Raw genomic sequence first — 14,032 nt, forward strand, 5'->3', positions numbered from 1 at the left:
GATACAGAATTTGCCTTTTATTATTTCTTTGCCCACCTCCTGAACTACTCATGGCTGTTCAAAATAAATGTTCAAAATACAATAATAGGAGAATGCCTTAACATCTCCAGAGGCTGCTTATCTCAAGACAGCATATTATGGTTACATTTTCCCAGAAGTCTTTACCTACTTTTAGCAAGAGATATTTTACAGCCTTACTACTTCCTATTTTTTTCTCTTAAATGAGAAATAAAGCTCTCTAGGTTTTTTATTTCATTTTTTCCCAGTCTGTATTGATTTTAGACTTTTCTAGAGTTTCAAAGTTCACATAATAATTCACTTTATTTTCTCTTGTACTGTTTTCAGCATTTACCTTTGCTTTAAATGTCAGAGCCTTTCAGTTCTGTTACTTTGATTTCCTTGCTGCCTCTCTCTTCTCTGCAAGCCCTAGCTGACAGTGTATTTTGGCGTGGTCTCCCAGTCTTTTTCCACTTCCAATACTAATTTTTAAACCTCACTGTATCTTTGAACAGTCGTGGGGGGTTTTTTTTGGTTGTTTTTTTGTTTTGTGGTTTTTTTTTTTTTTTGTTTGTTTTGGTTTTTTTTTGTTTTCAAAAACCACACCAACCACTTCTTGTTTTTTGTAATCTTCTTTTCAGAGGAGCTGCATCCTGCTATGGCTATGAAGTCTCTGCAGCCCAACTCTCCTTCCATGCAAAGGGATTCCGATACATCTTGTTGCAGCATGATGCCCAGTGACTTCCTTAATTCCACCAAGTGGATTTATTGAAATCCAGTACTCTGACTTGACTGTGAGCATTTATTTCACATCAGGTTGAATTCAAGTAATATTTTGATCCCTTAGACACTATTCTCTTGTTTGCTCTCAACGACATGTTCTGAAGTGCTACTTTAGAAAGGCAACTAAACAAAACATTTGACTTCAGGATTTAAAGACAAGCAACAAGCTGTTGTAACAGAAGATGAGTAAGAGAATGATGTTACAATAAAGAGATGCCTGAAGATGATAAATGTGTTTTCAATACTTAGGAACATGTCCGATACAAATGTAGAAAATGTAGAGTTGCAAAATTCACAAAGAAATCACATTTCTTGGAAAGTGAGGAATTCTGTAAGAGTTTATGACCATCTTTCTTAACATTTTATTATGCTGCAGTGAAGTCCTTTAACAGATTCAACTAACTAGATGACTATTTCAGTTAATACCAGCAGCTGAGACTACAATCAGTTTAGAATGGACAACATTTAACAAAACAACATTGCTCCATATGTTTAATGATTCTCCCTGGAAGTCAATAATGACATATATTTGAAGTTTCAAGCTTCCGTTGAACATGCTATTACTACTTACACACAATTTTTTTAATGAGTAAATACATGTGCAGCAAGGCGTTTCTTCAGTATTCCATATTACAGGACCTGTACACTGTTATTTTTAAAGCATGTAACTGAACTGGCAAAAGAAAACAGCTGACATTGAAAAATTCTTTGAAAACTCAGTGCACTGTTTCTGAAAAGTTCCACTTAAAATGACTGTAAATACATGAAGAGTATATTATTACTGCATGATTGACTTGCAAGTCATGGTTTCAGTTATAAAATTAAACCTATTCCTCACGTCCCAAAACAAGACCATTTTTGATTAGTTGCTCTCTTGTTATAGCTTCCTGCATCTTACATCCAGTTCCAGAATGAAAGTCAGTGTCAAATCTTCCCTGTTGGGAAGATGGTTTTTGATCTTTGTGTAACTATATCTTAATGGCAGTAAAGTTGTTCTTTCCTCCTGAATCCCTATTCCCCTCCACACAAATTCAGTAATTGGTGATGAAAAGAGGACTGACTAACAAGAGGCAAGAGAAAGACAGTGGTAGTAAGCCTATAAGAACAAGAAAATACAAAAAGAGTAAGAAGGAAGCAGCAAAACCAATGACATATTGTGCTCTTCCTTCTAGCTATTTACAACCAGAAGTCTCACTCAGCAGTATACATCATACCATTACTCAAAGAATTGGAGCTCATAATTTCTTTTTCAGTGAAACTCCTTTTGTTTTCTTCAGAATCTTCAAAGAAATGGAAGAAATGCAGAAAAAAATAGGTGACGTTTAAGCACTCTTGTCTTTTGAGTTGCCTGCATCATGTCGTTGTCTATGTTTTCATCATTGCTGATGAAGAAGCTTGAAAACAGGTCAGCTGCAAATGCATGCTGCTTTTAAATTTGTTTAGTAACTCTTCCAGTAACCTGTAAAAGGAAAATAGTTACGACTTTGGCAGATTCTGAAAAGGGAACAATTACCAAAAGTTTTGGCTATTCTGTGACTTCAAGGACATTGTCTGCTTAAATAAAGGGCTTAAAATTGGATCTATTCCAATATCTAAATATTGCAGATATTTAGAAATATGTCAATGTGTCAGGATGATCTGTGGCCACAGGAGGACTCAGCCACAGAGGTTTTATCAAGGTGATAAAATAGCCCTTTATATGGCTTTCCTTTCAGATAAAGATCATCTTCTTGAAAGACACTTGCTGAAAACAATGGCAAAAGGACTGGCAAAGAGTGCCATGAGATACTTCTGTAAGGAAAATCCAGAAACTGCCAAACTATATACCATAAAACCAGTATCCTTGGTCAAGGCTGTGGCTTTTCATGTGCAGTTGAATTGTGAATTTCAGCTCTCAAACTTGTCTTTGGAAGGTATTTCATTGATTTCTCTTAAATATCATGGCTGAAAGATCAGTAGTATGACTGCTCTAAGAGAAATAATAATTCATTGGCAACCATGTGGTTTTGTCCTTCACAGATAACAAACTATGTATGAGCTCATTTTGGAGCATAACAATGGTTCATTTACATCTACGTAGCTGCCAAGAAGGTACTTGGTGCAGTGGATAATACTTATTAGAATCCGCAAACTACAGGTGTACGACCAAGGAAGTTGATGGCTCTGTTGTACAAGACATTTATTGAAACAGTGGAGATGCATTATGAAGTTCTACAGTCTTGCCTGTGCGTTACATTCTTCCCCATATTCTAGCGAACAATGTGTTCTCTGAACATTTTGCTCTATTTCAGAAACAAACTACATAGGGCAGACATGTATCACCTCAACTTTCTGGCAAGCTGTGACTACTGAACAGCCAGTAACAGAAGAAATTATACGGCATGTTAAAAAAACCCAAACAAACCCAGGCAGGGGTGAACGTGAACCACAAAATCAGTATCTGCTTCCCTCAGTAGGTCCTCTGGAAGACGACTATGGCCACTTTATAATGTATTATCAGAGTAATGAGTGTGAATGAACAGAAATGAACAGCTTTAAATCAGTGCACAAATGTGTGTCATTTTACACAACCACATGTAGATTACAAGGAGCTGCCTGGAACGACGACAGTTACAGCGTAATGACCTCCGGAACAGAACAAGCTTTGCACTGTCCAGGGCTCAAAACTCCAAGGCAGATGTAAAAGTGATGCAGTTCTTGATTCTCATCTGTTCCATGAAGCTCATATGCTTCTGATTAAGTGGGGAAAAAAAAATTCTACAGGTGTTTGAGAAAGTCTGAGTTGAACGAAATCTCCTCAATCAAAATGGATTCCTATCTTTAATAAAGCATAAGAGCTAAATAAGGCAAGGAGGTATCTTGAGAGTTGCTGTGGCTTGCGAGGAGTAGTTTTGAATAAATAGACAGAGAACATCTGGATGAAGGCACAGTTGCAGACTATGGCCTGCACAGTCTCTTCATGTGACTACAAAATGCTCTACATTGACTGATAAGTGCAAACTGATTTGATGTAGTTCAGTTCCTGAAAGTACCATAATATTGACCTATCGCAAATTCAAAACATCTACATATAATGTAATATACTAATTTACAAATCCATACTAGTTTTACCATACTACTCTTTATTAAGCTATGCTTAATAAACAGACTACCAAATGCCAGGTTGAACACAGCACAACATCTTGGTTGTCAAATGTTGCTATGGTGGGGAAAAAATTCCTCCTCCTGATGCAAGAAGCAAAGACCCTTCTTATTTGTTTTTAAAATGGAACAAGTCAGTTTTGAGAGTTCCCCATATATCACCTGGCAAAAGCTTGGACTTTGTTCCTTGGCCATTTTTTTATTGCTGCTAAATTCAGTAAGACAATGTACCCCACAGAAACTTTAAGATTAACAAGGAAGGCTAAAATAAATTACAAAATAAATACAGAGCTACACTGAACTGGCAGTAGTAGGATGGGCAAGAGGGATAAGCCACAAAACCATTGGCTCTTCTGTGTAATTTAAGAGGCTGTGATGAACAAGGATTTAGCTTATTCTCAACTCTGTCCAAAGAGGCTTCAGCTCTGTAATTCAGAAGAGTCAAATCCAGTGAACACCAACCCTGTTATAACAAAGTTCTGATAGAAGAGTAAAAAAACAATGGCTCCAGAGACAAGAAAGAAGACAAGATGATGCATTATACTCACTTTTTGTCAGTTCCACTTGAGAGCTGAGGCAAGGCTTCCAAAGCCTGCTTAAAGCTTGAGCTGTAAGGAAAACAAAAATACCCATGTTCCACTGGTACAAGTCTCAGCATTCACAGTTTCTCTCTACAAATTCCATGGAGATGTGCTATATTTTATCCATTCTTATTTCAATAAATTAACAGAATATTGACACCTGACATTCATGTGCAAATTGAACATAAAGCGGTCATGGGTTCAAGGAGGTCTCTTCACACTCCTAATGTGATGTATACCATACGTCAACAGGAAATGTTAAATCAGCAGCTGATTTAAGACTGTGCTGGACATCTGGGACTCTTCAAGAATTACAGATGACTGCCAATCTGCCTTCTACCTCAACCTAAGTGACCATCAGAGTATGAAGCACAGATAAAACATTCATTTTGGCTTTCTGTGCTCAGTAGACAGCTCACTGCATCCTCCCCTACAGAAGGAGGCCTATGGAGAGAAATACAGTAGATTTGCATTGAGGCAATGTAGATTCATAAAATAACTTAGGTTGACTACATCAACCACTGATGCTGCTAATGCTTTTCCTTCTCCCTTTACATTAATGTGTGACTCTGTCCTGCACTATTTATCTTTGGTCTTGCACTTCACTAATGATAGATTGCTGAAAGCCTTTTGAAGGCTTTCATTCTAAGAGATGGTGTGAAGCTGAATTAACTTTCCTTGATTAGGTGTGTGGAAAAAGAGTAGGGTATTGTACAAGCTTGTGGACAGCCCTAATTTTCCATATCCCTAACAGTGGATCCTGCCAGTGGCTGGTTCTGTAGCCTCTCTGATGTGTCTGGCAAGTTCTTTGTTGTGTGCTTTAAGAGACTTTTGTCAAAAACCTGGATAAAACTCAGTGACATGCTTTTGTCTTGTTTTAGCATCATTTTCCTCAGCAGCTGAACTGCTGCTAAGAATCTTTTTTTGAGCGGCAAATACTAGTTTGTGTCTAAAAAGTCAAGTAAAAAACAAACAAAAAAGTAATTATTTTCTTTCAACTGATAAAAATTTGCTAGCAATCTGTTTTTGTATATTTACCTAGTATATCACATATTCTATTTGAAGCAAAATTTCTTAATCTTTAATTTACATTATATGCTTTTGCACGTTTACCAAGGATTCCGTTACATTGAAAAAACAGACATTACAGCACATCTTACTTGCTTTCAGGTGTTAGGTATATGGCCACGGTATCTCTCAATGCACAGATTTCAAGCCTTGCCTAAAGACAGAAATACAAATATTGAAAAAATGACACAATGTCCTTTCATCAAGTGAATACCAGTGTCCCACCAAAGCTTTATCTTTTTTTAGAGGCAAATATGATTGTCCGCTGCAGTTGTAAGCAGACTTGGCTTTTAACTGTTTCCTGTATTTCTCATTGCCATGCTGCTATGGCAGGAGACAGCTAAAAGGAACAATTTTGCACTTTTGATTCAAGTCAAACTGTTTGTACGGTCACCATGTAGCAGTCTAAAAACATTGGCTTGTCCCTCAGTAACAGTAATAAATCTTCAGTTCTGTTCCATCTTTTCTGTACTGTGATAGAAAGAAAGAAGGACACAACCTTAATTTGTCTGTCTTTGTCTGTGTGGTGTTTTTAAAAAATTTTCTGATTAAATACAGTGAGCTTAACTTCTTACAGTACAGCTTGGCCAGGGAGGAAGGAAACACAAGAATACAAAAATCTGTCAATACACATTTTATTCTTGGTTTTCCTGTTGAATTTATTTTTTTCCAACAGATGAGGAAGTAGAATGGTTGTGCTCTGCTTCTTGTCTGTCACCTGGTGGGCACACACAGGGTATTCCTGCACAGTACTGTGTGTCCAGGTATTAGTTTTCACCTAGGCAAACTATGGTGGAGAATGAACTCAAGGATTAAACAAATTTCACAGATCGTCCTTTAGTCTTTCAAAAGCAATCATTATCATTGCAGGTTTTAACTGAAATAGAAACATTCTGCATGTGATCAATACTTTAAGTCATTGAATTTAAAAACAGAAAGCGAACTTCATCCAAATTCATATTCTGTTCTTATTCATCACAAAGATAAAATTGAATCCAGTTAGCCATTACAGAAACTAATCTACATTTAGACCCAACTAACATGGCATTAATCGTCCAAAACAAAACTTTTTATAATGCAACACAGATATCTAATTCCAATTCTAATGAAAGGTTTTGGCTTTTAGGTCTTCCCCTCATCTGTTGCCTAGATAGGAAGCCAGCTGAGATGTATGCTTTTTTAGTGCCAGACCTTTCTGGCACAAAATACAAGACAGCCACCCACCAATTTTACACTCATTAGAAATACTTTTCTCACCACAGAATGTTTCACCACTTTTTGTATGGTGCTCCACGCTGAACAGCCTTGGACTTTTTGAAGTCCTACACATAAGATTCTGGAGTCTTTCCTGTATTTTAAGTTGTACCAGTACCATGGGTAAGTGTCACATTCTCAGGTACCACAATCTATATAAACATGGTGGAATGGCAAACCCTACAAAGCTGTGGGTCATGGGATGTGGGAATACAGATTCAGGCTTCTCTTCAGGAATGGGAATTTTTTAATCAGCCTGACCACGCTCAGATCACTCTCACACCGCTGCTGTCTGCCAGACAGGTTTTTCTGTGTTCAGGGGAACAGAAAATGACCAGGAGTGACAAATTTACAGAAGAGAAAAAATCCTTTCAATTATGGGTTTGGGCAGCAAGATCATATGGTGGGCTATCTAGTCAAACAAAAACGATACATTGTTAGCTTTGTTGCTATTCATTGGTTTCGTTTTAAATAGTCCAACAATTTTATTTGGATGTGATCTTCCTACATTAATTCTCTTTCCAATGCAATTACTACCAGCAATTGGAAAACAAGGCTCACAATTGGATAATTATTTTCCCATCATAATGCAAGAATGCTGTCATGTACAATGAAAATTAGGAGTTTGCTCTTCTTGCCTGTTACAGCCATAGCAATCATTGACCAAAGGGGATTTTTTTTAAAAAAAGATGTTTTTCCTTAGAGTCTTTTAAAACTTATTCAACAGTAAGTACAACTACAAATCTAGCCATAAATGAAGAAGACAGTGTAAGAGTATCTGTTCTACCCATGCTGCAACAATGTGCTAATGTAGAAACAGTATAACAGACAAGTGACTAGTTTTGCAAAGACTTGCAGGACCCTACTTCATCACATTTTCAACATCTTAAAATCTCAAAATATCACGAAATTGTTTTGTCTTTTTTTTATGACAGGCCAAAGACAGTATCTAGTGACATTTCTAATAGATACCATTATGATGCTTTCTATCTCATAGGCTACAGCTAACTTTGTATGCACTCAGACACAAAGACAACACTAAAATACAATCAAATCCAACAACCAGTATCCCAAAAGGGTATTAATCCATAAATCTGAAATAGGTTGTATAGTAATCCTTTTTATCTCCTTGCTTTCACTGCTACAATAAATCCAACAAATACAATGATTATACCTCTCTCTGTTCTTCTCGGTTTTCTAGATTCAAATGTTTGACAATACAAAGTATTCGGGTACCTGCAAAGCTCCATTTTTGCTGAAGGATGAAACACACTGCATCAGTCGACTCAGTTCTTCAGAGACTGCTTCTACAACCCTTGACATTACCCGAGGAACTAAGTCTTTGGAAATGGTAAACACCTGATTTTTATGAAAGAAGAATCATAAGCACAATATCTATATAAACAGAATGATTTTATACAGTAACATTTCATGAAAAAACATTAAACATTGATTGAAAAGATAATTTTATTTTTATCAATGGACAAAAAAAGAAAAAAAGAAAATCAAAGCAGCTGGATTATGAAGCATTTCTTTTGGTGCTTGCCCTGTGCTTTGATTTATTATGTCTGTTAATAGCAATGTTATGTGATAAAGACAACTTTCTTGTAATGCCTAAAAAATCTAAAATATGTGAGCACAAAATATGTGCTCTCAGCTGATGGATGCAGGTAGTCTGGTGGTTGTACATAGAGTGTTATTTGTTAGACTGCACCTTTAATTCAGGTTGTGAGACTGACCAATGACACATTCAGCCACTTTTTACCCACGTATTTTGCTATTTTTTCCAGAATCCTTAATATCTGACCACTGTCAGATGGCTGGTGCCTTTGTGCTCTGTGGCAGAGATAAACCTTTGAAAAGGTTTGAGAGCATGGCGGTGTCACGGATTTCCATTTATGTTTTTCCATCACTGCCATTTATTAGTTCCCTGGCAAAATATTACACCTTATTGGTTTGTTTTTTTTTTTTTTTTTTTAACATGCATCAAGACAAACATTTTAAACTGCTTATCTGTGCAACTTTTTAAAGTTGTACTTGGATCTTCCATTTGAGGTTCAAAATAGCAACTGCAACACAACAGCAACACAAAATTAAACATTAGATCTATGCCTGAAGGAAAGCATGAAGAAACCAATCTTCCTTAAAGGGAGCTTTAAGGAAGCAAGAAATTGTTGGTGAATTTAAAAAAAAAAGCATGATGTTTCTACACAGAATTGGGGAATATACAGGCCAAGAGGCTGGAATATAGGGGGAAGTGAGATTATAGGTTAGACAGACCAAACTTGTCTCAAGACTTAAAGGTGATGATAAAGCTGCACTAAAACTGCACAGGGTTGGGGGAGAAGGTGACACAAGGAACTGAAGATGATGTGACTAGAGCGGTGCAAGGCAAATCAACAGTTTAGAGTTTTTAAACACTTGCCGCTCCCCCTACCCTCAATTTCTGCTTTAAAATGATCTAAAAAATTAAGTAGCTGAATGACTTTTTACTAGAATACTCTTGCTTTATGTGAAGTTTAGCTCATGTCTGACAAGGAATTGTTGTAATTGACAGAAGATATTCAGACATGTGAAAGTAAATTTAGTGGGTTAAAAAAAGAAAAAAAAAAAAAAAGGATGCAAGGTTCCTACACAGTTTTCAGTGACTTAAGTAATGCATTACGGATCAGGGATCCCATAAAGCTGATTGTTCCAAAAGGCAGGTCTGCACCAGAGGCTAAATGCACTGACAACATATATGTCAGCTCTCTCAGCTGTTATCATTGCTAATTCAAACATGCAGCCTGTTTTAAGTCTTTTGACTCACAAAAGCTAAGTAAGTGACATACTTAGCTATATAGTAAGAAAAAAAAAAAAACGCAAAACAACAAAAAACCCCAGTAACAATTTGGGAAGGGGTCATCTTATTCAGCAGCAAATATTGCCGAGCAATTCAACACAAACATACCAGGAACACACTCAAAAATCTTCTACTGAGAAGAGAATATTTGTGCCCACAACGAACACTCTTGAAGTTACTATACAGAATCCAGGAAAAAAAAATTCTCAGCAACAGTGAATCATCAGAAATTTGCAACAAGAAGCCCTTATTTTGATTTCAGTTAAATTTGAATTCAAAGATAGAGAAAGAATTTTCTTTCCACTTCAGTCCATGCTTGCTGTTCAGCTGATGGTTAATTTTGCTGTTTCAAACTACAGAAACTTGCAGCCTTGCTAACTAAACTTAAATCTTACCCAGCTTACAGAATTTCACCAGAAAACAGTGGAAATGGGAGTTTCATCTTGACACATGTTTTCATATTTCTGTAATATTTCACATCTAGAAATTTATGAGGCAACACTATTTGGGCCAAAATCAGTATCGGTCTCAATGAAGTCAGCACGGCAGTGCACCTTTCTGCTGCAGCATTTTAACAAGCGTGCATGTTTACAGGAGAAGCTCAATAAGTCACAAATGCCTTTGAATTTTTTAAAGCAAAACCTCTCATTTTCATTTTTATTAATTTCTACTACACTGAAAAACAACATTAAAATGAATGTCACATTGGTATATATTTTTGGTGTTGCTTATTGAAAGCATCTGATAAGAATCAGCAATGCTTCTGTGAAAACTGCTATAAGTAAATACTGGAATTGAATAAAAAAAAAATATCGCAAGTAATATTTAAAGATTCTGAAAATACAGGGCGTTTCAAAAAGATGGACCCAATTTGAAATAATTTTGCTTTGAAATTGGGTCCGTCTTTTTGAAACATCTTGTGCTTTAATTTATATGAATGCTTGTAATTTAATGAGGAATAAAATAAACAAAAACCTCAAGTGAATCTCGTCATATTCTAAGTAGACGGAAAAGGTAGAGCAGCTATACTTGTGCTATTTTGAAAGTTAAAAGTGATATTACTACCAATGCTTGTACCAAGACCACTAGTAATTTGGTAACACTCTTGATGATTAGAAGGAAGGAATATGTAGAACAGAGGCTGTAATTTGAAGGACTACAGAAAACTCCTGCATATTATCACAAAAGGCCAAATAACTGCAGCTCTCTAAGAATATTATTTTAATAATAGTATTTTAATATTCACTCCCTATTATAAGCCATTACCTACCTAAGTATTTAAAACACTATTTGTGCTACACAGAGACTATACAACTTTCTGGTTTTAGGCTTCCACTTTTTATCCTATGTACAAGAATGACATACAGCACTCTGAGTGGCGTTTGTTAAACACTTATTCCAAAGCAAAGCACAAGCTCATTTTCATATGTTGTGGAAAATAAAGTTCATCAGAGAAAGTGAGCATCATATCTATCTGTACATCTCTGTATATATATATTTAATCTGCATGAAAAGGGAAGAATTGAGCTTTAGACTCTGGCTTTCCTCTTCATCAGATAGCGGAAACAAAAAGGTGTAATGGGGTGTTACTGAGGATAAACAGGAACTGTTGATCTCCTTCTGCCCTTAAAAAAGTTTGTAGTTGCACACTTGGTTGGCTAAACCTAACCCAAAGCACTTACATCTATAGTGGAGACACTTCAACAGAGGTACAGTTTCCGTGGGTGATGGAAGCCAGGATTTGCCACACAAAGTATACTGAAATTATTCATATGAATGCAAGCATGAAACAACCTGAAGTTTTTCTCACCTCTGCATGTACAGCAATGATATTCACTAATGCTTCTTTCAAATAGTTTCTGACACCTGAAACAAAACAAACAAGATAATTAAAAACTTCCATTCTGTTGTCTCAACAAAGCCATAATATTGTAGTGTTCAATACTGTACTTTTTCTTTTCATTCTTTCACTAGTACTTTTGCAATCAGAGGCAGAAAGAGAAAGTTCCATAGCCACACCACCAGTCTATTTCCTTTTTCAAATCAAATGGAGAAAGACATGTTTCCTTACAGCAAAAGGTTAAAAAAGCCAGCAGGTTCCTGTTTCAGTATTCTTCTTCTTTAACCAACTTTGCAATTTAATAAAAACCTAGCATTATTAAAAAATAAATTATGGATGTCTTGGTAGAATACACATACTATGGCACAGAACATGCACCACAGCTTGGTAAGTTCTAAAGGAGGAGAGAAGTCAAGGGTTTTTGTTCGTACAACTGTCTTCAGCAAGATATTGCTAGTTTATCAGCTTCTCTGACTGTAAATTACTATAGATAGAAATAGCAAGTACTCTTGTTTCTCTGAGAGAGGTTCAGAAGATATTACTCACAGCAGTTTATAGGAGATGTCATGCCTTAGTAGAAATTTCCTCTTGGGGAGGGTGGAGAAGTCAAATAAGCATTTTATTTACCAAGCATATGAAATGTTTGTCAATGTATACTACAAAGGAAATTCTAAACAGGACATCCAACAGGGTATGCTTTAGTCAGGACAGGCTCTTAGTCCCCTATGCTGCTGTAACTCTGGAGTAACTTCCCAGATCTGGACTCCAGTTGTGTGAGATCTAAAACAGGCAAAAAAAAAAAAAAAAATCTAAAATCGCCCCATTTGCTTTTTTGGGCACTTCACTTTGTAGGCAAAGGCAAACTAGAAAGCATTTAATTCATTAGAAGTATGTATAAATGTTGGAAGTGCAACATAAAGTAACGAGAGGGTTACCCGATCGACATGACCTCAACTTCTAATTTCAATTACTCTAGCATGAATCAGAGAAAGTGCAACGAACCCATCACTCCCTTTGGTATATTCAATCGACAGTAAAAGATTGGAATCGTGGGCAAAGACTGGTGAGACCGCACGGCTCAGAGATCACAGTGTGATTAAGCCTTCTGTTATAAAAATTACAAAGCGAACCTTTAATCAGTTCATCTTACTTGCTCCACCTTTCCTCAGAAAACACTGATGCAGCAGCTTAATCCTGCTATGAAAAATAGCTTTAAAAGGAATTACCTGAGATCATAGAAATGAGTTATTCTATGGGAGAATAGTGTCTCACAACTGCCATCTCAGTTGTGCCCACTTTTTTTTTAACCGCTGGTCCCACAACTCGCCTCAAGATCTAAAAAGCAGACATTTGTTCTTTCTTTCTTAGACCATTATGGATGAAAATTTTGTAAGAGTAAGCTGAAAGGATAATGGGACCCCCTTGCATGAGTTACTGACACTTTCATCGCCAGTGTCTGCACCGCGTGACGCAGCCTGGAGGTCAGATTGGAGGGAGCTTCCTAGAGGGCATCAGGGTCTCCTGTGGGAAGCGAGGATGTTTGGGGGAAGGTGGAGGGAGAGAAGCTGGACAGTGAGTCCTGTTCCAATCTGCAATCAGGATGTAGCTGAGCTCTGCACCCAGGCCCGTGTATCGAGAGAGTCTCTGTTTAAACAGTTCATAGCAAAGAAGCACATATCAGACTTTACTGCTCTCACTAAAAGCAGTTTGGTTTCTGAATATACAATACAAAATCATCAAGATTTTTATAGAAGGAGTGTTCTGTTCTCACTCTGGAAGAGATGCAAATAACTGAAAAAGAAAAACACAAGGCTTTCCCCACACATTCCAAAACATCTCTAATGCCTTTTCTTGCTGTCTATATTTTTTGCTTGAAAAATCTCAGTCACTCTTTCCATTTAAACTAAGCCAACAACAAGTCAAACAGCACAGTTTACTAGGTTGCAAGCTTATAATTTATTGTTATCTTAGTGATTTCTTGCAACAAGGAAGGAAGAGAAGGAGGAATAGAGCAATACCAGAAATTTTATGAAACTGTCATTTTTTTTCTCCTCCTCTGTAACCTGCAAAACAAAGTAAGAATGCTACACACCAGTACTAGAACCACACCAAAAGATCATCGGTGTATGTGGAAATGTAACACCCCCTTCCTTTTTCCTCTTCTACTGTTTTCCTTCTACTTCACTCTGCCCCAGTTTAAATCCTCTGCGAGCTTCATATAACAGAGGACAAATGTATGCAAATCACATCAAGAGGTACAGGGCAAATTTGGGAGCTGGTTTGCAGTTAACCTCTGGGTGCAAAGTGCTGACTTGGGTCTGCAAACCTATGTGGTATTCAGCTTTTGGCTACCTACCAGCCTCATCTCGTGACAGTAGCATCTTTCATGTGGAAACTATGTGATTTTACTTTTGCACAAAGGCCACACAAGATTAAGAAGCGTTATTGAGGAGGCAAATGAAAAGTTGGAATGTACAGAGACCAAAGCAGGTGAGTTGTGTAAGAGGCTGATGTGGTTCTAAGGAA

At 36.8% G+C, this 14,032-nt stretch overlaps 1 protein-coding gene across 3 annotated transcripts in view; it reads right to left on the reverse strand.

Annotated features, from left to right (window-relative positions):
• Positions 1–841: 841 nt before the first annotated feature.
• EXOC2 (exocyst complex component 2) overlaps positions 842–14,032 on the reverse strand; it is a 131,094-nt gene continuing 117,903 nt past the window's right edge. For 2 of the 3 annotated variants that reach the window (XM_065628311.1, XM_065628310.1), the window contains 5 exons: positions 11,477–11,532; positions 8,061–8,183; positions 5,663–5,724; positions 4,470–4,529; positions 842–2,239 (listed from right to left, as the gene is read on the reverse strand). In XM_065628311.1, coding sequence (XP_065484383.1) covers positions 2,146–2,239; positions 4,470–4,529; positions 5,663–5,724; positions 8,061–8,183; positions 11,477–11,532 — 395 coding nt within the window. In that variant the 3' untranslated portion in view covers positions 842–2,145. Of the gene's footprint in view, positions 2,240–4,469; positions 4,530–5,662; positions 5,725–8,060; positions 8,184–11,476; positions 11,533–12,214; positions 12,287–14,032 lie in introns of those variants that run through there. The other variant, XM_065628312.1, reaches the window with a different exon arrangement.

Source organism: Caloenas nicobarica, chromosome 2 (assembly GCF_036013445.1).
Source record: "Caloenas nicobarica isolate bCalNic1 chromosome 2, bCalNic1.hap1, whole genome shotgun sequence".
In the NCBI taxonomy this organism is placed as follows: domain Eukaryota; kingdom Metazoa; phylum Chordata; class Aves; order Columbiformes; family Columbidae; genus Caloenas; species Caloenas nicobarica.